The sequence below is a fragment of the Vicugna pacos genome, chromosome 3 (genome assembly GCF_048564905.1).
Source record: "Vicugna pacos chromosome 3, VicPac4, whole genome shotgun sequence".
Classification (NCBI taxonomy): Eukaryota; Metazoa; Chordata; class Mammalia; order Artiodactyla; family Camelidae; genus Vicugna; species Vicugna pacos.
In genome coordinates this window covers 62,260,787-62,287,942 of record NC_132989.1, presented here as the reverse complement: position 1 = coordinate 62,287,942, position 27,156 = coordinate 62,260,787, and the positions used below count along the sequence as shown (strand labels likewise).

Here is a 27,156-nt window from a genome sequence, read left to right as displayed (position 1 = left end):
CATACTGTTTTTCCTTGTCTAGCATGTACTGAAAAAACTTCTGGCTATAACAGAACTGCTTCAACAGAAACAAAACCAGTATACAAAAACTAATGATGTCAGGTAGCAGCCTTCGCCTCAGCATTCTGCATGGATTCAGCATGCCCAACATGGTAATTCACATCCGTATAATGTCTCTTTTGCTCTTGCCAAAAATAGCACACCTTTCCACATTCCAGTGATGTGTGAGCTATGCAAACAACACCCAAGATTCTGCTGGTGAGTAACTGTGCCAGCAGCTTTGTAAGCTATCTGTGCAGGATATTTGCACTTTTTCCACATATGGAATTAACCTTTACCAACCTCTGAGCCTTGGTGTACAGATCACCTTTCACACAATGCTGACTGTATCTTGAACTTTGAAAATATATTTTCAGTACATCGAATTGCCAAAGTTTTGCTGTCTCTTGGAAAAAGACCTATCAACTAAGAAAAAGCATTCTGTTAAGTATAACTGGATTGCAGACTGTTCTTATTATAACTTCTTCCTGAATTAGGACTATGACCGTTTGACTGTTCAATGACTTTATTTGTATTTACAGTTTCCAGAGTTTGCCATTATAATAGGAACAATCTTTGCTGTATACTTTTTTTTTTAAAAAAAATAACTGTGCTATTTCTCTTTGCTGGAACTGTTGAAAGAAAATATATAGAATCGATCTATTGCTCATCAGCTTTATTTTTTAAACATACCACTTATTTTGTTTGTTGGAATTGTCAAAGACTGTATTTAGATCTCATAATGCTTTTGATAAATGTTTACAACAGTAAATAGTTTGAGTTCAATAAATATTATTGGTCACTATGTACTGATAAATGCATGTTACCCATTCAGCCGTTTTATAGAAAACACCCGTAGAATGCTTTTGTTGAAAGTATGTTTCTTAATTCCACGTTGATTTTTTAAATTATGCAAACAGTCTCATCATCTACTTAACAGCTTTCCATCTTTGACCTTCTGACTACTTGTTGTATCTGCTGGATATTTAGTTTCATTTGCTTCTATATGTGTATTTTTGTGAAGTATTCACAGGGGTAAGTTAAAATAAAACTGAGGGATATCTTGAATAATTGATTACTTCTGTCTAAATACAGCTAAACATTTATTATTATTTTCTTCCTCCTTTAGGAACAGTAATAATTTAGTACCAGAGCAAGGTCCAGGGAGAAGATGAAATGTCAGATTTTTTTCTGGCCAATGGTCTCTTGAGAAGTAGTCCATTAATCCATTCATTGTGTATTTGGTAGGGGTAATAATTCTTTCCCTCCCATAATTGTGCGGGGGTGGGGGGAGGCACACCAAAGTGGGTGAGACCCGGATGTATTAGGGAAAGCATTTTCCACAGTAAAATACTTTCTTCCAAGAGTAGGTAAAAACAAACTTTAAAAAAGGGGTAGGATAAAGTGTTAACTAATGGAGGGTTCAGAAGATTTCTGTGTAGTATAGTTTTGAGCTATTAAGGTGTATGGCAGTAAGCTAGTCCTGGAGTAGCTGCGATCCCACCTGACGAGTGAGCAGAATGCTCAGCACACCCTGTGTTCCTTTTCCATCCCTCCTGCTCTGCAGCTAGACTTCCATCATAGGTATGTGCCATTTGTCTCCAGATTCTAGTGCGTGACCCTTCCTTTCTCTCCCATTCCTCAATCTGAAATGCCTCTGTAAACCTAAAGTCATCCTGCTTTTTGTAAATTCCTGACATGCTCATCTCTTAAGCTGGAATAGGAAATCTGTCATTTTACCTTTGTTGGCCTTGGAGTAACTAGCTGGTCAGTGATGAAATTTTTAAAGGGGCTGAGGAGGAAAAAAAAGTGTGGACCTTGCTCTGATGCCAAACTTTAGTGACCTAAAAGAGAAATGAGAAATTGTGAACAGTTGGCAGTTCTGTCTAGAGGCTGGCAACAGTGCTACTTAACCTGGGTTGCCCTGGAGGATTGTCAACTTTGGCTTCTTCCACTCCTCTTCTGAATTCTAGTCCTCTCATTCCAGAAACTAAAACCCCAAAACTCAAGCCTAAAATACAAATATAAAGAATTATTAGAGAACAATATGAACATAGTAAATATTACTCTCAAATGCTAAGATGTAACTAAATGGTCCCTACACTTCGTGGAAAAGTACAGCCTGGGATACACTGACATTGAGGAGAGGTATGTGTGTATCTTTCTCAGAACTCCTTCAAACCCATTTTCCAAGGAAAAAAAAACTTGACAGACATCCGTAATTTGGTTCCAACTTAGAAACTAACATCACAGTTAAATAATTTAACAAGTGTAATAGCCAATATTCCTTAGCACTTTTAAAACTGACTTACCCTTTAATAAAAAGGGTACCACAAGAACAAAACTTTTGGTACGTTTGCTTATTACATTTTGTTTAAAATATAGGTTCTATAGTTTAAATTTGGCTACTATAGAAAATGGTTTGATATTAGTCATGGTGGGGGCAAGACTGCCCAAACCAGGTACTTATTCTGGCTCCTTTGAAGATGTTTAGTTTCAGATAAAACTACTCTGAAAGGAAAAGAATTTAAATAACAAATAGAAAAGCTTAATATATTTTGATGCTTTTACATTATTTCATTTTTAAATAAGGTTAAATGGCCAGATATGCTTCATCCTTCTGTTGATTAGTCTTAGCACTGACAAATCAATTTCAAATGGTTTAGAGAGAATCTACCAGGTCATCGTCAGTCCATTCCTCCTAAGAAGGAAAGAAAATGTCGTAAGGATAACATTATACTGAAGCATAACCAGTACTGTTTACCTTCTTGCCTGCCTTTAGAAGAATGTCCTCCCCTGCGATGCTGTTTATAGAAGATAAATAAAATGGGAAAATCTGTAGCAGTTTAACCTTATAATAATATGGCATGGTCCACCAAACTACTCCAGTGACAGGAATAAAGATTACAGTTGTGACCTTATTCCTCTGAATATTCATTTATATTTGCCTTGCCAGGCTTTTTTTTTTAAGGAATCCTTGAAGATTAAAATGCAGCAAAAATTTTGCATGTATGTATATCCTTACTGCCTTCTATGGCCTTAGGAGGAATTCTTCAAGTAACTATTATATACTATGACTATTTCAATACTATACACTTTCAGAACAGCCTCAGACAAAAGTGAGAAAACCTGCTGTCATAATGTTATTGGACAGTGTACATAAAGGATGCCAAAAAAATTAAATTTTTTTAGTACCTACACCTCTAATGCTTGCACTCTGGAACAATAAAATCTTAACACAAGAATATACAACAATAACTTAAAAAATTTACCTTTGGAGAACATACCTCCTCATGTTTGGATTTCTTTGAGACATAATCATCATCTTCATAACCTTTCCTCTTCTTCCTGTAATTAAGCCACCATCAATAAGCAATCTAATACTGGCAACAGAATCTATAAACTAGCAAGGCTATGATATACTGTTTTCCTGTCCATAATTCTTCATCTCTGCATTTATCCAGGCTTGTAGGTATATCTTTCAAATTACTCTTTAAATTCAATGCAATTCTATTAAGTGGAACTTATCAATTCTGTATGTGTGTATATAAAAACTATGGCAATTAAAAGTGTGGTAGTTGTCCCTCATAGGTATCTGTGGGAATCAGTTCCAGGACCCCTGCCAGATACCAAAATTCATGGGTGCTGAAGTCCCTTAACATAAAATGGCAATAGTACAGTCGGCCCTCTGCGCCCACAGATACGGAGTGCTTGACTGTATTAGCAAAGAATTACACAGATTGATGATCAGAGCATATAGGCAAAAAACAAAGGATATATGGGGATTTAATCTGTAATTGATTAACTAGAGAAAATTATAAAATATTTTAAAATGGCTGGTATACCAGATTACTTATTTGAACAAAAATTAATGAGATTTCTATCTCATATCAGTCACAATTCTAAGTATGTTTAACAGCTGAATAAAAGGCAAAAATAAGATACATCTTAATTTAGGTAAGAAAAGGTATACAAATGTTAAGAGTACAAAAGACAAACTTCCTATATCACAAAGTGAAAGAAACAACAGAAAATAGATGTATATGTAAGAAGATGAGTATATAAAATATATAAAGAACTATAAGAAAATAACACCAGAAAACTGGGCAGGGGTCATAATTAAGCAATACAATAATGACTGTTAAACACAGAAAATCAATGCCTTCTAGTTATAGGGGAAACACAAATTTAAAGTATCAACTGGATACTACCTTTTCACCCAGATCGGAGAAAGTTAAAACTGCTTCTGTTAATGTTGTACGGTATGTATGGAAACAATGAAAACTTCCACATGCACAGCGTAAAGCGTGACAAAGGTAAACACCAACTATAAGTTACCTCTCAGGTCACAACTGGGATTTGCGTTTTGGTCAAAGAGAACTTTGGTTTACCTGTATTATCTGACTTTAATACTGACAATATACTACTTCTGTATTGAAAAAAGATACGAGAATTTTAAAGACCAAGGGAAAACATATTTCATCCTAAAGTAGTGCTTGTAAGTGTGGTCCATGCACCAGTGCAGGTCCATGAACCATTTCCAGTGTGCAATGAGACAAGTACAGAACCTGACTGTATGTTTAGAAATTTTTATAGCAATTATTTAATTTATGGCTGTTGAATCTAATAAAATTTAACCTTATATTTTACGTCTTTTAGATTTCATTTTCCAGTAATTTGTTGGTGGTTATATTTTACAAACGCAGAGGTCTATAATGGCTTAAAATGAATACCAACAGTCCTTTACAGACAGTTTGAGAAGCACCACTCAAGTACTCATAGATAATGCAGGACTTACATGGTACAAAGCAGATGGTCACTTGGAGTAAGATGTCAATTCTGGCAATCAGGAATTTTGGATTATGCTTCATTCAGTTACCTAGCTAGAAGGGGTAGGATCAAGGGTCTAATGTGGAGGTTGACAAAATTTTCTTTAAAAGGCCAGAAAGTAAATATTTTAGGCCCTGTAGGCCATGTAGTTTCTGTTACAACAACCCAGCTCTTCTGCTACAGAGTGAAAACAGCTATACCCAATATGCAAACTAATGGGTACATCTATGTCCCAATAAAATTTTCCAAAACAGGTACTGACCCATGGGCCATACTTTGCCAACCCCTGGTCTAAGCCCATTTCCAAATCAGTGTGAGAATATCATAATCACTGCTGCAGTAATCTCATTCATTGAAGTCAACATTTTCCTTTACTTTTCTGTAAACTCTCCTTCATTCCTCTTAGTTACCACTGAAACCCAAGAATGAAATTACCAATTTTAAGTTCTGTGCTAAGCCATGTTTTGCAGTTATAGCTACAATTTTAATAAAATAGTCCCATATTTCACACACTTCACAAGTCCTTGGATACTCCACTACAACTTTAAAGAATCTGAGTCCTGTATCTGACCTCAAGTCCTTGGAATGCTGTTTCTGGCTTCTCATGTATTATCCAGTAGCATATATTCACCAGTTATAGAGATCAAAAACAGCTCAAATGCATCTCAACTGTAAGAAGCCAGAGCTAACTCCCACTAAATTTTCTCATAAAGTTCTAAATAAATTAGAACTTTTGAACCAGAATGCATCCACAGAAAATAGAAAATAACAGTTTTACCATTTCTATTACCTGCACAAACCCCCAACTGTTTAAACTCCTAAAAGGTTAAAGTAGATCCTTCAAATCTCAAAGCACAGAGAGCCTAAATATGGTGATTTCCCCATTCAGCCTACACATCAATGAGACGTTACAGTGTTCCTTACAGCTGCAAGAAGAGAGCTCACAGCACATTTTCCTACTGGTTCTGTCTTGAGTATAAAGCTTACCACTGAGAGAAAACATGCCAAGTTTCCCTACCCTAGCTAACAGAAATAAGCCTGGAACAGTGTACTTGTTCTTCAGAGAAGATAACCAGACCTACAGAGAACCCAAAGATTAAAAGGGCAAGAAAAGGTTCAGGAATTCCCTAGGAAGACTGCCCCAGGGGATCCCACAAGGAATAAAAGGACAGGTCAGGGCTTGCAAGCCAAAGAACACATTAGTCATAGCAGGAAGAGGAATACACTATGAAAGCCAAATTCTTGAGTATTTTGTGCTTAATCCTGTTAGAATGTGCTTAATCCTGTTAGAAATGTACACTCAAACAAAAAAAATCTGATTTAATGGGTAAGTCAGTTTCCCAGTGTGAGCAAACCTTTCCCACTTAAATGATTTAAGGACCAACCAGACACAGTGGCAGTTGTCTCTATTCCTGAGTCACCGTGTCACATCTACTCACGTAATTACGTTAAGTGCAAGCTCAGCAGAGTGACACCTCTCCAACTTCTGTTTCAGAACAGCGACTTCTTCAGATCTCGGTGGTTCATACTTTTTCACCAAGTTTCTCATGCCTATGGGGAGATTAAAAAAAAAAAAGATTTATACCAGATAATAAAAAGGCTTGTTCTCATAAGGAAGTCAAATAATATTTTCCAATCTAATTTTAGGAACAAGAACAAAACACTCTTAAAATGTGATTTTTTTTATCAGGTTTAATATTGTTCCACATTAAAACCCAATGACCACCACACTTCAAGGTGTAGTAGCTGCCTGCTGCTTAGCCTGTGTCATGTACAGCATGAAGATAAGCATGTTCTTACTAGTATTTTTTTTTCAAATCCTACCATTGTCACTTTTTGCTCAGTTTTTAAGTCTTCTAAAAAAACCCCACATGATTCAGTAAACATGCTTTGTTCCCTGCCACCAGCCACATTCACAGCACCCTCTCCTACAGATGGTGGGCCAAGTGTGCTGCTTACTTACAAAGGAAACCACTATTACGGAACATGTGATGCAGGACCTATATAATGAAGCATCACCAGGAAAATAAAAATGTTTTCTTTAGGCTAAAAGCAAACTACTATATCAGTGACTTTAAAATCACAAAAACATCCTCTATCTGGTCCATTTACAATAAACCAAAGAATATAAATCTCAAGATTTACAGGGGAATGATGAGATTCAGGGTTTATTAGCCAGCCACATGCTCCAAATGAGTGACTTACTTCATAATGCACATAATACAGTGTTTTCAACTGAATTAATGTTTGTGACTCAATACTCTTAGGACAGTATCTTTGTCTGAAAAATTATGAATAAAGTATCTTAATATCATTAAAGCTCAGTGTTTTATCAAGAGCTAGTCTTATTTCTTATTAAAACAAGTGAACTGAAATAAAGGTACTGAAATGACATCAGTAATAAAAGCTGTCAGCCATAGAAAGAGCACAGTGGGTTACCTTTAAGACCCTTTCTACCTACTAAATTCCCTGAACCTAATATATATGTCAAATCAGTTAGCTTTGGAAGTGAACCCTCTAGTGGTATAACTGAAAACCTACAGTTTTATGATTTCATAAATCACAAACCCACGTCATTCTCAATGAAACAGGGAAGCCCTCAAGGTCATTTCAAGCAAAGAATCAAGAAATGATACTTGTATGTCCTGAAGCATCTTAACTTTCAAAACATAAAACATAGACGTACACCCATTTACTATCATCCAAGATCTACATCTTCAATCTCATATTTTATTGATTTATTCAGTATTTAAACCACAAATTCCATTAATAAGACACCTGGCACAAAATTTTTGGAAAGCAAACACAACTAACTAAAGAGAAGCCTAGAAGCCACAAGCATTCAGTGTGACATGACCAAGAACACAGAATGGAGAGGACCGGCTCATCTAGCCAACTGATTTAGTGGAGAGTCTAATTGAACGCTTAAGACAGTGTTTCTCAGCATCGATGCTACTGACAATTTGGCTGGACAATTCTTTGTTGTGAGAAGCTGTGTTCGTTTCCTGAGGCTGCTATTAAAAATTACCAAAACTTACTTAAGTAAGACTTATTAAAACATCAGACATGGATTCTCCTACAGTCCTGAAGCCTGAGAGTCTGAAATCAGTTTCAATGGGCCAAAATCAAAATACTGGCAGTGGCACTCTCTCTCTGGAGGTTTCTGTCCCAGCTTCTGGGGGTTGCCAGCATCCCTGAGCTTGTGGCCGTATCACTCCAATTTTAAAGGCCAATATCTTCAAATCTCTGCTCTGTCTTCACGTTTCCTTCTCTGTGTGAAACCTCCCACTGCCTTGCTCTAAAAAGGACTCTTTTGATTACATTTAGACCCTACCTGGACAGTCCAGGATAATGTCTTCATCTCAAAATCCTTACCTTTATCATATCTGCAAAGACTTTTTAAAAAAGTTTTGCCATGTAAAGTAATATTCAGTTTCCAGGAATTAAAATGTGGGTATCTTTGGGGAGCCATTTCTCAGCCTACCAAGGGGCAGTGCTGTGAATTTTAAGATGTTTAGCAGCTCTCTTACCTCCATGCACAAGTTGAGACAACCAAGAATGTCTGCAGACATTGCAAAAAAATCATACCCTGTTGAGAACCATGGCTTTTGTAATATCAAATAACAAAATTACTGGCAAATGACACATATTAATTAGTTGATTAATCTACAAAATAAAAGTTTCAAATTTAATTAGCCTTTTGTTCCTTTAGATCTTTTGCAGTGCCCATATTTGGGTACACTTTAAAAGAACCATGTTTTGAATCTCAACCCTTGCTGAATCTGATTATATTTTCACTTTCCTAAAAGTTCTGTATGTGTGAAAACTACTTCCTTTCATGTACCTTCTATTTGTTCCTCCTCAATGTACCCTTCATGCCTCCATGATAAATAACTCAATAAAAGTCTAATCTAAACAACAATCTATATGTTATCTCAAGGTGAATACCAAGATGTTATTGATTTAGAGAAAGTAGTTTTGTAATAGAACATTTTATAAAGTTTTACTTACTTTTCATTATGTCTAGTAACTGTGACAAGGAAGTTCTGTTCTCCTTCAGCATCAGACTTTCTGATAAATAACTAGCAAAGAAAGGAAAAAAGCTTTAATACACTGAACACATACAGAATCTTGAGAAATAGGACATCATAAATTATTTTCCTCCATGTTCATTTCATCAAGTTCAATTTTTAAATAAATTTACTTTAAAATTGTTAAATAACAGTACTCTGAGCTGCACAAAACTATAAAGTATTTACTACAACTTAGATTAAAAAGATGCTTAATGTTCAAATTAATTTATGTAAATTCTGTAATATATTCAGAGGGAAAATGATATAAAACTAACACTAGCGATACTCAATACTTTTAATGTTAAGTGTTTAAGATATATACCTATGAGTCTAACCTCATGGTACAGATGAGGACTCTGAGTCTGAGGGACAGACAAGTTACGAATAAAGTCAGACAGCGTCTGGGCTGGAACCTGGCACTAGGAAGGATTCTCTCTCCCCTTACTATCAAGTCCAGGTTACCTACAGTTGCTCTTCTTGAAACTAACAGGTATTCAAACGAGTAAGAATATCACCCAATGCTTTATAAGTCTATTACATTTTTTTTTGCATCAAGTCCAAAGCAAAGGAGTTAATACTTTCCCATAAATGAATATAAAGCCCAATCAGCTGTTTTTTTGGAACCAATAATATGAAAATAATTTCTATATTTAATTTTTTAGTTACTCTGAGGTTTTTTTAATACTTGAACTTGATCTATAATTGATAAAAGCCCAAGTGAACAGATTCTCAAGGCAAAGTAATCTTTCAAACATGAATGTAAAAAATTAATTTTTCTCTTCAATGACAAAGTTACACAAATTAGACAATTCTTTCAGAAATTTTGTTGCTATATGTCTCTTAAACCATTTACAGATTATTTAAATTATATTACAAAGTTCTGATAACTAACTTTGCTATTACATCTTCATCATCTGTTGTGGGAATTCATTTTAGATATGGAGATCAGTAACTCCCTTAACAACTGATACATTTCTGGTTACAAGTAATTCAAAATAACAATTAGTTTTTCCCCTTTCCCTTTTCTCCCTAAACTCCTCACACTTTTGGCACCTTTTTTTGTTTCTTTTCATTCTTTCTTTCCACTTCTTAAGCTTACAAGTCATACAATTGGTTCTAAGAGTGAGCTGACCAGACTTTTCACCTCTGTGAAACTTTTTAAAGTTAGCAGCTCTTACTATCAATCCTGAATTTGAATTTTAATGTTTTGATTTTTAAAAAAAAATCCTTAGACAAGCAAGAATTATCTAAGAAGTCAAACTAGGAGATGAGAAATAAAGCTCTAAACCCAATGAAAAAGAAAAAAACCCAGAACTAACAACAGAACATCCAATGAGTAGTAATCTAAACTCATCAGTAAGAATATAATAGCACAAGGACTTCCCCTTTTGAAATCAGTAATGAATGTAAATGCAATTTCTACATATTCCAAAAGCAGTAAAAGAAGTCACAAGTTAAAAATGATTTGAAAGCATTTCCTCACAGAAAAAAATGCCCAAATGTCTATGGTCCCTGGGAGTGTAACAGAAGTGTATTTGATTTGCAATGAGCCTAAGGTACCACAATTTCACTTTCACTTGCCTATCAGAAATTATAACTAATTAAACTTCTAAGATGAAATAAACTCTAATTTGGACCTTGGGATGCTTCATCCCTTTCTGCTGATGTAAGAGAAATTACACCATTGTAGAATCTGCATATACACTGCATAAGATACAATGCTTCAGCAGTATAAGCAAACATTTGGTTGTTTGAACTGTGGAAAAGAGGCTTTCTTCCCTTAAGAGAATGGAAGCTCCACACCCACAACCTTGGTGGATATCAATTATTTGTACAGCTGTGCTTCCTAGCTAAAGGGAGGATTTAGCTTGTTCATTCTTACACTCTGGCAGTACAGTACAGTGCATGGGACACACAAGGCACTCAATAAAGGTTTGCTTAGTACATAAATGGAGGTGTAGATCACTGGGATGAAATGTATATATTTGTACACAGTTGGTGAACTGTGTTTGGAGAGAGGCAGCATACCACAAATTAAAACAAATATAAGCTCACAATCCCTTATCTTGGATTTGTTTTGAAATTCAGAATTGTTCATGTCTTAGAAAGGTAACAAGGTATATATATCATGGAATATGAAATACTTCGATGATATTTCCAGGCAGAATCCTGTAATCTGTAATAGTAATATTTCTGCAAGGAAACCTAAAAATTGTCCCATTAAATTGAATAAAGACTAAATCACATCTGTTCATGTTTCCTGCCACCGTAGCATTATTGCATTCTGAAATTACAGATAAAGGATTACATACATGTAAAACAGTTTAAATTTAGCAAGTTTTATCATCTTTCCTCAACTATTTCCAGGAATGAAATTAAGCAGAACTTCAAAGGTCATAAAGAAATTAAAGGTAAAAATTCAGAAAGTCTTAATTTACTGCTAGCCTGTGCTTCAGTTAATTATAAATAAATATATTTAATCAATCTGTGAGCAAGATATTATTGTCAGAATCAAGTGAAATTTAATTCACATCAAGTGCTCATCACAGAGCCTGCTTCTCAGTGTGCATTTATGTATCAGCTGTGACTCTCTATAGCTCAACTGAAGTTCATTGGAAGTTCACTAGCGCGTTATTCATTCAGTGAGTCTCTACCGAATTCCATGTGCCACACATGCTGCCCAGCAGACTAATGATAAAACAAGGCATTCGTATTTGCTACACTCAAGTGGCTTACTAGTTCACAAACCTCCTCAATTTGCCATATGTTGAAAGCTGTATCCATCTTTTGAGGATCACCTGGATTTACTTCTACTTCCGTCATAAATGGATCCTCTTAGCTTGAAAATCTTATTCACATTTTAAAGGTTCTTTAAAAAGTGATTCCATTTCTTCCCTCAGTTGCTCTCACCAACCCTCAACCACAGGAGATAGATAGGACTACAGTCACAAAGGGAATCTTAACTGAAAAACTCAGGACTCTGGGAAGGAATAAGCTGAGTGACTAAGTGTGATCTGAGTTAAAACACAAATTAATACCTTTCCATACTAACTCCAGCTCTGGATGCACTAGACAGAATGGCAGTCAGGGCAATCTGAGAAGGTGTGTATAAAAGGGGAGCATCCGTCAATGCAACTCTATTAAGGAAGTCATCAGCGGTTTTCCTCAAAACCTCTGGATTCTCCAACATGGGATAGCGAGTCTAGAAACAAAGTTTTCAAATGTTATCACTTCTGAGGGCTTAATGGAGTATTAAAAGCACAAAAATATTTATATAAACCAGAAAGTGCTGAACACAGGATACTTTTTCAAAGTGTTAATTCCTTTTCTATACCCCAGCAACAACAAATAATCTTTCCATGTAAGTTTTATACTCAGCATCAGACTACCAAAAGTATGGTCACTAAATTCTGTATGTTTTAGGAATCTTTTACTCAATGGCTTTCAAACTTTTTAAAATACAACCTATTAATAAGAGATAAATGCTTAGAGATAATATATCTAAGGTTCCCAGTATAGAACTTGGCACTATACTGACTTATGTTAACCCCTCTCTTTGTCCTTTACAACTGAGAAGGAAGGGGGAGGGCGGCTCTAAGAGATTCAACTGGGTATGAAAGCTGACCTAAGAAATACATATCCCCAGGTAAATGCTCCCCAGGCAATCCAGGTGATTCAGCTTTAAGACCACATTTAAGAAACAAAGCACCACATCATTTTGATTTGAAATTCCTTCTACTTAAAGTTTACTTTTGGGAAGAAGTAAATGGAAATGAATCCTGGTTTCATTACAGAATTATTTTTAGTATATGCCCAAGAAATATGGACGATCCTCTATTTCCCGACAATTCTTATCCTTTAAGGTGAACCCTAAATCCTAACCCCTCAGATATATTTCAAACATCCACATTCAAGTCCCAAAGCACTATGAAATCATTTCGATACTCTGAAACAAAACAGCCAGTCATTTGTACAGTCACACCCAGGCCTTATTATTCCCAAATGCCTGCTGTCTGACACGACAAATCCGACATCCCACTCTGACCACAGTGCTCCCTTTCTCAGTATGGACATCTGCTCAAGCACTCCACAGCCGTTCTTTGACTTCTTCCTCAGAACCTTGGCTTCCTTACCCCTATACTTGCTCCTACTCACTGGTGTCCACTGGTCCTCATTTCCCTCTTGAATTCCCTGCCCCAATATGCTGCCAACTCATTTCCAGCCCAACTTCAATAGTGGCTGAATTAACCATCCTTCTGCTTTGCAACTATACCCAGATTTCTGGGTGTGGCTAGAGAAAACAATACAACCAAGAGGTCTGATAATATTACTATAAATTCAAGTTCACTGACCTCAAGCAAGGCTCTCAATACTGCTTAGCTATGGTAATATCCCACAGGAAATGTTTTCTCCCATTTTCTATGATTACGTTAAACATTTTCTACCCATCTCAACATCTTTGATAATTGTCAGAAACTCCACTGCTCTCAGAAAATGATCTCTGCTGCTAAAAAAGACACTATTTCCCGCCACCACCAAATCCCCAGGCATAACACTTCCCCGTGCTCTCCTCTTCCCCTCTGTTAAGAGCCAATTCTTCTACCTCACTTTGAATTCCATGCCAGGTCCTCCTACCAACACTCCAAAGAAAAACTCGAGCTACACATTTCCCGTGGAGCGTTCTCTACTAGCTCTCCACATCAGTTTCTTCCACAGAACAAGATGCAACCAAAACTGGCCTTTCCTCTATTTCTAGCAGTTCCTCCATCTCTTCAATCATCCCGTCTTCTTTCTCCACTTCAAAGACAACCTGTTTAATCCAAGTTGTACACACTTGTTTTCTTACCTTCTATTTATTCCCCAACCAACTCCAACCTGCCTTCTTACTCCACACTTCACCAAGATCACAAATCACCTTTCTGGCACTAAATCCAGCAAACATTATTCATCAACTTTTCCTTTGCCTGAACTCTGAGCAGGACTGGAGAGCTGCCCGTGATCATCTTCATAACATATTCTACTTTCCTTCTGCAAAAGATCCTACGTCTTTGGATACTCTTCAGTCTTCTTACTACCTCCTTATGTTTCTCTAGTTACCCTTTAAATGGTCCTTATGGACAATCTACTTTAAATCTTCCTGGGACAATGACCCCCAAGCCTGTACCTCCAGTCTAGCCATCTTCTCTGACCTCCAGACACAAATGGTTTACCGACCTAAATGCCTTGTGCACAATGGAGACTCATCATGACCCAAAGCAAATTCACCAGACCCCCTCCTCTCCATCATCAACAAATCTCTCCTGTGCCAGTGTTTCCTGTATCAGTAAGTCTAAGTGTATCACCATCTACTTATATGATCAGGCTAGAAATCTAGGGCTTCTTCCTCTGTCTTCACTTTCTATAGGTAATCATTCCTCAAGCGCTACTGATTCTGCCTACTATCTCTGAAGACCAAGCAGCTCTCTCTGCATCTACTGCCACTACATGAGACAAACCAACCACCATCTTTTTACCTAAACTCCTCCAACAGCATCCTAATTGGTATCCCTTCATCCATTCTAATCCATTCTCCACATTATGCCTGACACATAGATGTGCAATAAACATCAGATGCAGACTGAGGCATGAGCCTGTCAACATGTTTTTTAAAACTGCAAACCTAATCATGCCACTCTTCAGAATTAAACCTTTCACTGGCTTCCCACTGCTCCACTCAAAATCCTTAATGTCACTTCCACAGTCTGGACTCTGCCTTCTACTCAGGCAGCACTCCATGGTAGCCTTCCCCTGTATCTCTAAGTTCTGTCAGGTTCTTAGTATGCCATGGTTTCTTAAACCTGGGCCTTTAACCAGAGAAGTCTCTCTGAATGGGATATTCATCTCCCACCTAATTCCTACCCTTGCTCTGAATTTCACTTTAACTTACACTTTCTCAGACCTGTCTTCCTCTCTCTCAATCTGCTATCTCCTTTTTAAGTACCCACTTCTTCCCTTTCTGCTAACACTTAGCACACTGAATACATGACTCTCTCCTATTAGACTGTAAGCCCGATAGAGTTGAGGCTGTTCCTGTCTTCTTTTTGACTACAGCCTCAAGCATGATGTTTAGCATAGAGAAGGTACCCGAATTTCACCACTCAAGATGAATGAACCATTTTCTGACTTCTGTTTCACTTTACTCACACTATCTAAGCCTTCTTTCAGGGCCAAAACAATTCAAGTTGCTTCTGTCAATGTTCTGACAAAACATTTTATTTACTTTTGGTTTTGATGCCTATATATTGATTTCAGTTCACAAAGCCTTAAAAATAGAAGCTGCTTAGCAATCTTCTAGTTTAAACTTAAGAATTTTGTATGGTTTTTTAAGTGAGATCCATGACATTATACTTCAAAGTCAGAATTATCTCAAGTCTTTAAAAGCATTATTCTAAACGCACAATGGCCCTCATCATGGTCCCTGCACCAGTATTTGCAGGTCTACTAAATCAGAAGCTCAGGAGCTAGAGCCCGACAAATGAAGTTAACAAGCCCTCCAGGTGATTCCAACACACACTGAGATCTGAGAACTACTGCCCTAGAGGTCCTGGCCAAACTCACATTTCAGCAAGCTCCTGTTGTAACAACTAGGAACATCATAAGTCATAGTACATTTGGCTTATTTTGGTTAAAGAACAATAGCAAGGGAGTACACTCTACCAGTTCACTTTATATCAACAAGATTACCTTTAAATCAATGAGAAAGCCTTCAAAGGGTCTATAAGGATTATGGACAATAAGGTGGAAATTAAGTTGCTGTATAAGAAGTAGTTCATATTCCAAAATCTGCTCGAGTGCCTTCTCTTGTCCAAGAGGACTCTCCCGCAGATTTCCAACAAACTGTGGACTAGAAACATTGAATTCATCTACTTTGCAGGCCAAAAATGCACAAGTGAGCCTAGAGGGAAAAAAAGGCAGAGGGAGATGTATTTACTTTGAGAAACAACTACATATTTCTCGAAGTATATTCTAAAATTGCCTAAAATTCACAAATTACTATGCTAGACATCTCAGGAAATCGGTTAAAAAAAGTTTCATACACTTTTTATCTGTAAGGAAACTAAAATTAGATTGAACTGTATAATATTCCCACAGTATTCAACTATTATTGACTAAATGGCAGTTTCATATAGTACAGCCTAAATATTTGGAAACACAAAATTACTGAGGAGTAAGGGTACCCTGCATCATGAAATGTAGATGGAAGAGAAAAAAATGTAACAGTACACACATATGTATCATATGAGCCTGGAAGAAAGGTATATTAAAGAAACACTGTGGAAAGCCATTAAGTGGAAGTCTCCAAGGGCAGTTAAATAGGGGATTATTACCTCAGGAACAAACCTGTGAAACTTCATGGCTACCACATAAATTTCAGAGTGAGAAACTGGTACTAAAATTACCACAAAAATCGAGATTCAAAGCAACAAGGGCCTGACCTAGGCTGGTAGAAACAGGAATGAAAAACAGAAAATATCCAGGGACAAAGTGATTGACAGCAAGCTCTTTAATGAGTCTCATACTAATTTCATCTTTATCTTTAAAGATAAGCATAGGTGTGCTTAGCAGAGAGCAGAAACACAACAGACCTCTATTCAAGTGAAATGAATATGGACTCTAGGACTTGTAAACTACCTAGATGTAGAGGGAGAGGAGTTACCATCAATGATTCTCGGTCAGAGCAACTGGGAGAAGAAAGGTGCGACTAATGGAAAGGAATATTAGGGGAGCTAGTTTGAGAAAAACAGAATCTGAATTTGGACAAGTTCAAATTCAGATGCCATCAGTATTACACTGAAGGAAGTATTATACAGGTATATTAAGGAGCATAAGGAGGGATCTTAAGTTCATAATAGATAAATTTAAATTATTCCATTAGGAAGTCATTTTTTCATACACACATGCTCAAATAGTATAAAGGTCTTCTTAAATGAAAATCAATAAATTAGACTTATACTCACATTATTATCCGGGGGTGATATTCCATTATGGAGTTATTAAGGTAAAAACGCTTGAAATACATACAAGCCGTACCCTAAGGTTAAAAACATATATGTTTTCAGAACCTATTCGCACATACAAGTTAAATTTTGTATTTAAAAAAAAATTTAGTTTCTTTGAGAAAGTCACCAGCACAAAACAGCATAACTTGTTAATTCTTCTTAAATCAAAATAATCTGATGAATTACTATAGAAACACCACAGCCAAAAGACCCTTTGTTGTCCTTCCTCACTCACTCTGGGTTATCCTTCCTGTGGTTATTGGCTTACTTAAAAAAAAAAAAAGTGTTTATTTTATGCAAGTATGGATATTCGTCTAATACATACATAAATGACCATAGCTTACTCAATCTTGTAAAATACTGACAGAATAACACGATCAGGGCAATAAGCCTTCTCTCTAAATTCACTCAGGATCTGTGATATAACTGTGGAAACTGCTGCCAAACTAAACAGCAGAAGCAGAATCCATGATTTATGACTGTATTCCAGGTGCCAGACTCTGCCAAATACCAAACTATCTTGTTTAAATTCTTCTAACAGCTTGGTGAAGTACTGCTATGTCTACAGAGAAGGAAACTGAGTATCAGTGAGGTTAACTGACTTGAGCAAGGTCACACATCTAATAAGAGACAGGGCTGGATTCAACCAAGACTGGCCTCTGCTTTTAACCACTCTGTCATTAGGCTAGTACCAATGAAATAAACAGGATGGAAAAAGAAAACTTCTCTTTAAAAATTTTAAAAGTTTAGTTTTTGCCATTTTATATAAAAAAAAAACCCCAAAACTATCATGCTGTATAAAGACAAATTCCACAAAGAAGCTCACTCAAGAATTCAGTCTCTTCATCTGAAAAGATCACTTAATCCTACTACTTCACATTATAGTTCTCTTATCAGAAAAGTCTAGGACCAAATCTGGAGACAGAAACTAATCCAAATGCACTTAAAATTCTTCATGAATGGCATCTCTTAGATGCAGGTCCAGTTAAAAAAAAAAAGAAAGAAAGAAAAAAGAAAACATTATGAATACTTTTGGACTTGATATTTTCAATATACTTCAGTTTTTGCAACTATAAAAATGAAGATTACTTCCTAGGTCATTCTCTATCAGGCCATAAATTATTCACTCTGTGTAACTTTAAAACGTATGATCAACTTTCACTGAAGACAAGACTTTCATATTTGATCTTCACAACAAACCTGTGAGACAATGAAAATTATTTTATACTCCTTCCTTTTTAAAAATCTTTCTGCTTTTTAATCTCAGCTTATCTTCTATAAACAAGAATACACATAATAGGAACAATTACAAGGACAGCATGTACAAATTCATATAGCCAAAAAGTTCTAACTACTTCTCTCCTCACCATTACCTCTCCACCACACATACACATACACACAAATAGGGTTCTCAGAACCATACATATGAAACAACCACAAGTTTTTACCCAAAAATAAATTTCCAGCTTCTACTACTCAAAGTTTCTAAGTTTCTTATACCATGAGTTTCAGCTGAGGCATATGATTACAAATGACAAATGAATGCATTATTTCAACTGTGTGTGACAGAGTTGAAAAAGCACAGGTCTATGTTCTGGTCCCAGTTCCACTAATCATTAATAATTGAGAACCCAAGGAAAGTCATTTGATTTTTGTCTTTCTCTATAAAATGAGGATGTCATGCCCTGCCTAAAAGACTTAAAAATTCCTTTGATATGAAATGATTCTCGAAACACTTTGTAAGATTCAATGTAGGAATTCATAATTTAAGGCATTTATATATGTGATAAGAACTTACATACATAAAATTAAATATTTATATAACTAAGGTACATTTTTGAGTAAAGTGAACAGTAAACTAAGTTACAAATTTAGAAGAGGTCAGATTTCAGAAGTTAGCTAAAGGACATTATACTCCATCACTATGACCACTTACCACAACAGACCTTGGCATTGCTGGTCTAAACACTGAACAGAATTCCAACAATCTTTTCTCATAGTATTTGCAGAGCGTCATTTCTTCATTGGGCTCAAGAAAGACTGGGTCATTTGGAAGAACCTTTGGATCAAAAGTTACAACAAAAGTTCAATAAATTAAGATAATCTTGAAATATTTCTCCCTGTCCAGATTAAAATCTAGTTTTTATCTCCAACCAAAGAGAAATATACCATATCTCATTTTCTCTTTATAGAATTGCAAATTATTACACAAAACTGCTTTTAAGAAACTAATAAACTAAAACTATACCATAATTGCATAATTTCTCAGAATGTCAGCAGGATATTTGCTTCACTACGGTATAAGCAATCATGACAGAGAAAGTGTGCATCTATGTTCACAGGCTTGATGTCAAATCAAAAAGAAGATACACGTTGTCAAGGGTTGGAAAGCTATCAATATCCCTTTCTCAGACAGTTATTAAGTTACACAGGTTGAAATAAATATTAACAAGTGTCTCAAGGATAATTCAGACCCTTAACACAATACCTCTTACCCACCTTTGTAAGATCCCTACAGGATACACTAGATGGTCAATAAATACTTCAGTTTTACAATGAATATCTACTTGGTGCTGTTATTGGTTTAATTATGATTGCCAAAAAAGGTCTGTTGAGTCCTAACTCCCAGTAGCTCAGAATGTGAGGAAATAAGTTTCCTGCAGATGTAATCAGTTGAGGCCATAATGAAGTAGAATGGGTACCTAACTCAGTAAGACTGGTATCTTTGTAAGAACATGGGAAGATAGAGACACAAGGAGAACACTATATAAAGATGAAGACAAAATTGGAGTCAGCTGCCACAAGCAAAGAACACTTGAGGTTACCAGAAGCTGGAAGAGAAAGGATCCTCCCTAGAAGCTGCAGAAAGCACAGCTGGGCCAACACCTTGAGCTCAAACTTCTAGCCTCCAGAACTGTAAAACAATAAATTTCTGTTGTTTTAAGCCACCCAGTTTGTGGTAATTTTTTAACAGCAGTCCAAAAATTACCACTAACGCAGGTGCTAGTTTCAGAGACAGCACGGCTGTCTAGAAGGAATGCTAGAACTAGATTCAATGGGTTCAAATCCTGGCTCTCCCACTTACTAACAATGTAGCCTTAAGTTCTTCAACCTCTCTGTACCTCAGTTTCCTCAGATGTAAAGTTAAGGATAATGACAGCATCTACCTCATGGGGTAGCTGTGAGGATAAAATCCGTTAACACTTGCTAAATGCTCACAACTTAGCATTTTTTTGTGTGCAGCACAAAAATAAAGTGATATGACATAGAGGTGAGTTAAAGGTAAAGAGACATCAGTACCAACAGGTCTCACATGGAATACCTGCTAGAGGGAAGCTTGTGCTGGAATGGATGATGGAGTTTTTGTGGTGCTTGCGAGAGATTAAACCGAACGGGGGGAGGGGGAGTTATAACAGGACAGACGTGGCTACCAGGCCAAAACTCAAACCATGAGTGGTCAACATGTGCTAACGGTCTCTCAACCCCTTGCCTCCAACCTGCCCCATCCAGTTAATCCATTCCTTCCCAAAAGGCTCCTTCTAGAATAGAATCTGGTAAGATTACTTTCTCATTTAAAATCTTTCAAAGATTCCCCATCCCTCCACCACAAAGTTCAAACTCCTTACTTCCGCTTAGAAGTTCCCTGTTTATTCCAGCCTTTCACCCACAGGTACTGAGCTTCCGCCACAATCATGAGCATTCCACTGACCAGCCCTGCAACTTCTGACCTCCTACGTTGCACCTGTGGCTCTGTCCGCCTGGAAAGTCCTTCCCCATCTTCTCCACAACAGCCACTAAGAAAAGCCTCCCCTCCACTACATTAGCATCCTACAAAGTGTCCTCTTCGCTATGTCACTGGTTATTCGTCTGTCTGACACTCCACCACGGGGGTGGATGGCCTTTCCATCTCTGTATCCACAGCACCTGGCAAGGTGCTCGTTGTTATTAAATATAGCACGCTCACTGCCGAGAAGGCAGAAGCCCGTGGAAGGGAGGTCCTGGGGGAGGGGAACCGACAAGAGTTTACAGAGCCAGAGGCGTGGAGGCGGGGTGAGGGGGTGAGCCGGCGGTGGGGACGAGAAGGGGGTGAGGCGGCGGCAGCGGGGTGAGGAAGGGGTGAGGCGGCGGTGGGGGGTGAGGCAGAGGGGTTAAGCCGGGAGGGGGGGGCGGGAGCACGAGGTGGGGCACAGGGAGCGGGGCGCGGCAGCCCGAGTCCTCACCTTCCCGTTCGCCACTGCTTTGCATCTGAATTTGCGGTTGGCGTCTGCCCGCAGTCGCGCCAGCTGCTCCTCGCTGCCGAAAGTCCAGTGCCGCTTCTGGCTACTGTTGTGATACATCCTGAAGTCGTAGGCCGGGCCCAGAAAGTCTGGAAAAGACCGCGAGACGCACACCACCACGGTGTGAAGCACCTAAACCACCACCACAACCTCGCGGAAGTAGGAGTCTGGCCGGCCGGCCGGCGCCGGCGCACTGACGTCAAACTCACGTGGTAATCCCGTCCACACTCACGTTTCTGGCGCGGACCAGGAGGGAACGCCTCCGGGGCCGTGTGGCCGCCCCGCCCGCTACGCGAGTGGGCGTGGCCTGCAGACACGCTCCTCCTCTCCGTGAGCCACCGCCCTTAACCACGCCCCTTCCTGGAAGGATTTAAAGGAGAAGTGGCAGGCAGGAGTGTCCAAAAGAGAAGTAACTTGAGGCCGTGTGGAGACTAACGTAAACAATTCACATCGGATTATCAGAAGTGAGGAAAGGATTTGGGAGGATGTCAGCCTTTATATAGGGTGTCCAGAGGAGGCCTCATTGAGAAGGTGACGTTTGAGCAAAGATTTGAAAGAGTTGAGAGAGTAGGGGTACTTCTCATGTGTGGGTCATCTTGGGGCAGCTGGAACAGACAGGGTCCCAGCAGAAGAAATCCTGGCTCTTTTAAGAGTGAGCCTGGGGCACTACCAAAATTCTCGGCCTCAGGGAGACTGGAACATGGGTGGAAAACTAGAGGCAGTGCATGTGTATTTTTCTTTACTGTTCTGACACTAATATGTCCCTATCTGTTCTTTTTATGGGCCTTTCCCCCTCTGGTTCTGTTGATAACTAGTCAATCCTTTCCCCCAATTTCTATCCCTAAAGCCACTATGTATGATAGTTTTAGATTTTCTTGAGATTCCCATCTTTATTATTGCCCCCAAGGGAGCCCTTCAATAAGCTATTATTAACACTTAAGACATGAATGTTTTCCTACTACTAGTGGTTTCAAAATTGTATTTGAGATACAAAATTTACATTAATTACAAGAGCCTTTACTGGTTTTGATATTTGTCCTATTTAACCGTCTTATTCTCCTGTGCATCATACATTGGGTTAGAAAGATAAATTTACCTATAGCAAATTTTTTTAAAAAAACAAAGAAAAAACGGAGTTAAGATGATGTCATACAGAGAGCTGGAAAGGCCACACAGGTAAAAGAAGGTGGCAGGGTATCACTAACTCTGCTTCCAGTGAAAATATGTTTAAAGGCTTAAGAAAGAGAGCTTTTTCTTCTTTTTTATTTGGTTGGGTGCTGTTGAGGGTAGACTTTGCCACGTATTTGAATTCCTCCTCAAACTTAAACCATTTGTAGTTTTTAACTTTGGAGATCCAGACACTCCTTGAACATATGTTGGTAATTTGGACTAGTAAATTGGGTAAGAAAAAGAGAAAAAAGGAGAAAATATGATGTTAAGGAAGGACATGGCAAGTTACAAGTCCAATGTATTGGGAGCATCCTGAAAGAGTCTATAATGGAAAGAATAATTTCAAAGGAAAAACAGAAAGGCAGGAAAAGTGCTTTAGATAAATGAATGTATGTATAAAATCTTAGAACTATGACGGTGATGTCTAACATGTCAATTATTTTTATTTTGTTTTTCTGAAAAGCATTTGACAATTCCTTTAGTTTCATGCAAAGGGAAATAAAAATGGGCATTTGAGAGAGATGGCAGAATACGATTTCCACAGGGATAAGAATAAAATTGTTGTGTCATAGTTCATTAGGAAGACAAATATGAAAACCTGGTGTTGCTGGTGTAACCATTTTTTTTAAGGGCTTAAACAAATCCCAATCTATGAAAATTAACACTGACCATATTTTGTGGCTGTAGAAGGAATTGTATCTGAATTAATGATATACAAAATAAAGCTGATGCCCTGACATTAAGGCTCATATATGATTTCTTCTTCTTCAGGTAAGTGAGTTGGATGTTGCATTTTCAGTCTGCCTAAGTGACATTCCCTGTTCAGCCTGTTGAGCACAAGTTTATTTCTGTGCTATTTCTACAGTGGAAGGCAGACTGTAGACTTGGGATGTGGTGCCTTTACCTATTTCCATTTCTAGTTCCAACTAAAAAGTAGCATGTATTTCTCTCTACTCTTTTTACTTACTTTATGTTATTTACGGCAAAGTTCAAACATAAAGAATAAAGAGAAATATGTTTTAACAAGTATCAGTACATGGCCAGTTCCCCTCCACTCCTCCCCATCCCTGTTACTTTTTTTCCTTCCAGCTTTGAGATATAATTGACATACTGCACTGTATAAGTTTAAGATGTACAGCATAATTTGACTTACATACATCATGAAATGATTATCATCTGTCATCTCATGTCGATATAAAATTAAAGATATAGAAAATGATTTTTTTTCTTGTGATGAGAACTCAGGACTTAACAATTTACATATATAACATACAGCAGTGTTTAAATTTTATTTATCATGTTTGTTTACATTACATCCCTAGTACTTAGTTATTTTATAATTGGAAGTTTGTACTTTTTGACTGCTTTCATCTTTTATCACCATTACCTTTAAGTCACAATTTCCCTGCTACTAGATAGAGATATTTCAAACAAACAAACTAAACAAAACAAAAATGCAAACAGACAGAATCTAAACTCCCTAGCAGAGTAATGGAAAAATTCATAACTTGAAAACAAAGATGTAGCATTTCATTAGGCACTACCCAGAGTGAATATTAATAGGAAAGATTAAAGTGACTTTTTAAAGTAAGCACAGTCCGTTTGGTTGTGCTGCAGTTATTAAATTGTATTACAGTGTGTATTTATAGACAAACTCTAAATATTTTTGACTACAGCATTACCTTGACACTGAACGTTGCCTCAGAGATCAGGTGATACAGAGCAGGGGTCATCTATTGGGCACTTAGGAAAGGCTCTATACTTACCCACATGCTATGCCAAAGGTTCCCATGAGAATCTTAGGAATTCCTCTATTTTGCCTTAGGACTATCTTCTCTCTTTTTCAGGTTCCGCTCCAGTGATCCTAATGTCTGGGGGAAAATAAAGATCAGACTGCTGATCTTAGGCATAAAGGAAGAAAAGGGGAATTAGAAGGGTTAGAGAGGTGACTAACAAGTATATGTCGGACTAGGAATAACTTTGCAGCCTAATAAAACATTTTATTAAGTACTCTGAGTAACTTATAGTTCTTGTTTCCCAAACACATCAGCACGTTGGTCTCCCCACACTATCTGATTTCAAGGTCACAAAATAAAAAAGTGATGGTAGCGGGGGTGGGAATAAACCACATCTATACTCACAAAAACATACAATGTTTTTCTTACTTTAAGATCTGACATGAAACTGTACCCCTTCAGCTACAGACACGTTTCTCACATTTGAAATGTAGTTTTGCAGTGATATTCCAAAACAGTTAAGCCCCTTGCAGTTCTATTTGCTACATACAATTAGCATTGGCTCTAATAGCCTCTCCTAGTTTTTTTTTTTTACCCAGTTGTCCAGTTACAACTAAATGAAAAGAACTTGCCTGCAGCAAATACCTAGCTTCTCCAAAGCAGAGTACTACTTAAGGAAAAGAAAGAAAAAGAACAAGCATTTTTAAACTATCCTTGATCTAAATGTAACCCCCAAACTGAAACATTTTTTTCTTTTATATTTTAGGACTATTTAAAATGAAGGTGTAAAGAGGCTTGACAACACTTGAGGAGCAAATTCTATAAATCTATGTCCAATTCAATGTGTCTTACTAAATCACCACTATACTAAAGGCCTGACACTGCTTGTTAGGTGGTGGGGACGATGGCGATGAGGGCATAAAAATGGCTATTTCACAGTCCCTACCTCAGGGTCCTTAGAGAATAGTAGAGCGATTATGATGTGTAAAAATGCAGTCCCTTCTCAATGACGGTAACGTTGGGTAGGGCCCAGTAGGGAGCTGGGTAATCAGATTTCTTATCCCTGAGTGCTGATACCTGGTTTTAATGTAGACAAGACCCTTTAGGTGGTTTGAAACCAATGGAAAATCCAGAGCCTAGTTCATTCAGAACCAACTAGCCATGGTTCATTCTGAAGGCTTAGTGTCTCTTCTGCTAGTCAGAGGTGGATGGTCAACATGAAAGTAATTTTTGTGTTTTTTTTTTTTAAGTCACCATTTAACCCCCTCCCCTAAAACAAACAGAGTTGGCCTTAGTTCTGTTACAACCATGACTGGGAGTGTTACCCCCTTATCCTGTTTCTTTGCCAATTAAATCAAGAGTGAATACAACTATTATATAAAGTACTATACGATCATTTCCAGCAGTTTTATAGCAACTTAACAAGGTGGAGAGATTTCATTTGTGATTCAGTAGAAGCAGTCTTTCAGAGCTCAGGATCTGAAATCAGAATCCCAGCCTTACTACTTGCTACTGAGTATTCCTGGGAGAGTTACTTCAATCTATTTTCCTGAGTTTCACCCTTTGAATAGTGAATAGTTGTAGCTACTTCGTAAGGTGGTTGTGAGGACTAAATTAGTGAATGCACATGAAGATAATAGCAGAGTGGCTGGCTTCTACATATTGTTCAATAAATGTTAGTTATTACTTAATTGACACATGGACTAGGCTAATTGGGGGATACAATACGCGGATTTGAATTCATTATTGATACTAAGGGAGGGGGCACTGTAGGTAGATGGGATCTGCTTGGGCAAAGTAGAACACAAGTACAAGGAGTATTCATTGACCAAAAAAGAGCACAGCTTGGCCAGCTGGAGAATAAGTTGAAATAACTGAGATATGAATTAGTAAGAAGATTAGCAGAGGGTCTTGAATGTCAAGCTGAGTAATTTGTGCGTAATAGTGAAAAAATTTGAGTGGGAGAGTAAAATGATCATAGTTGCATTACTTTAATCTGTAAATTATTTGTGATTGTTTTTTCATAATGAGGACTTTGTAAAGTACACGTTAAAATGTATGAAAGCAGAACAAATGGATCAATTCTAATAGTGAGGCTCCAGTGTCTACTCTTGACAGCTACATCAGATTCAAGATTATGAAGGTGAATTCCTCACCATGTTCCAGATGGAGAGACAGTATATCCTGTATATCATATGTATCATATAACATATATAAGATATAATACTTTTATATCATATATTTTTCTGTGTAATTCTGAAGCAGGGCCTGGGAATCTGCATTTATAAAAACCTTAGGTTTTTCTAATGATGAGCATTAGTTTTGGAAGTTTTGCAAATGTAAAATTTATAGGACTTGGCTAAGCCTGTGAAAATGCAGTCCAGAGATTCCTGGTCAATAGTTCCGGAGTGGAACTCCAGGAATCTGGATTCTTAACGAGTTATCTTACGTTTGGTAGTTTTCAAACTTTAATGTTGAGCATACCCACTTGGAGAGCTTTTAAAACAGATTGTGGGCCCCAGTGCTCCCCTGCTCCCCTGCCACCTTCTTGTCTTGGGCAGACCCAAGAATTAGCATTTCTAACTGGTTCCCAGGTGATGCTGGGAACTTGGATCACCCTTTGAGAATAACCATTCCAGTTGCTTTAGTGTGGTTGATTTTTTCAAGGCCTGAGGGATGGGGACAATGACAATGTCCTTATCATGGAGAGTCTTTACCTTTTCTGTTAGGTTGATTGACAGAAACCATACTTTTAGTCTAGACTGCCTTTGTGAGGGAGAATAACGGAAGATGCTTAATCATGTATTTGCTTTACATTTATATATGTGCACCATGACCACAGTGAAATTTCATACTCATTTGAAAAAAAATATTAATAACCACATTCAAACTAGCTCAAAAAGGTGGACAAAATATTATTTGCCTAGAATTGGATTAAAATGTCCTTTGGCTATAGAGTAATAAAAATTACCAGTGTCTACAGTTATTATTC

General features: G+C 37.5%; 2 protein-coding genes and 1 long non-coding RNA gene across 6 annotated transcripts in view; 1 reads left to right on the top strand and 2 right to left on the bottom strand.

The window, feature by feature from the left end:
- Positions 1–1,117, top strand: part of RASA1 (RAS p21 protein activator 1) — a 98,171-nt gene extending 97,054 nt beyond the window's left edge. Inside the window, exon 25 of the mRNA XM_006197639.4 lies at positions 23–1,117. Coding sequence (XP_006197701.1) covers positions 23–106 — 84 coding nt within the window. The 3' untranslated portion in view covers positions 107–1,117. The remainder of the gene's footprint in view (positions 1–22) is intronic.
- CCNH (cyclin H) lies at positions 548–21,472 on the bottom strand. 4 transcript variants are annotated; one of them, XM_072958427.1, is made up of 9 exons: positions 21,202–21,472; positions 18,918–19,040; positions 16,940–17,013; positions 15,666–15,876; positions 11,981–12,144; positions 8,881–8,951; positions 6,309–6,420; positions 3,312–3,387; positions 548–2,050 (listed from the first exon to the last, which is right to left on the bottom strand). In XM_072958427.1, exons 1-9 carry the CDS (start codon positions 21,316–21,318, stop codon positions 2,045–2,047), a joined length of 954 nt encoding a protein of 317 aa, XP_072814528.1. In that variant the 5' UTR covers positions 21,319–21,472; the 3' UTR covers positions 548–2,044. The 4 variants fall into 4 exon arrangements, with proteins under 4 accessions (XP_072814528.1, XP_072814529.1, XP_072814526.1 ...); XM_072958428.1 differs by having other exon boundaries at positions 3,327–3,387; positions 21,202–21,471; XM_072958425.1 differs by lacking the exon at positions 548–2,050 and adding an exon at positions 2,507–2,740.
- Positions 21,473–24,194: 2,722 nt separating this feature from the next.
- Positions 24,195–27,156, bottom strand: part of LOC140695636 (uncharacterized) — a 176,423-nt gene continuing 173,461 nt past the window's right edge. Inside the window, exon 6 of the long non-coding RNA XR_012071340.1 lies at positions 24,195–24,299. This is a non-coding gene — a long non-coding RNA (uncharacterized lncRNA). The remainder of the gene's footprint in view (positions 24,300–27,156) is intronic.

Coding starts and splice junctions, on each gene's coding strand:
- CCNH (XM_072958425.1), bottom strand. CDS start 21,318: ATGTATCACAACAGTAGCCAGAAGCGGCACTGGACTTTCGGCAGCGAG. Junction 19,041..21,201: donor AAGCAGTGGCGAACGGGAAG/GTGAGGACTCGG, acceptor TTTGATCCAAAG/GTTCTTCCAAATGACCCAGT. Junction 6,421..8,880: donor GTTACTAGACATAATGAAAA/GTAAGTAAAACT, acceptor ATCTCCCCATAG/GCATGAGAAACTTGGTGAAA.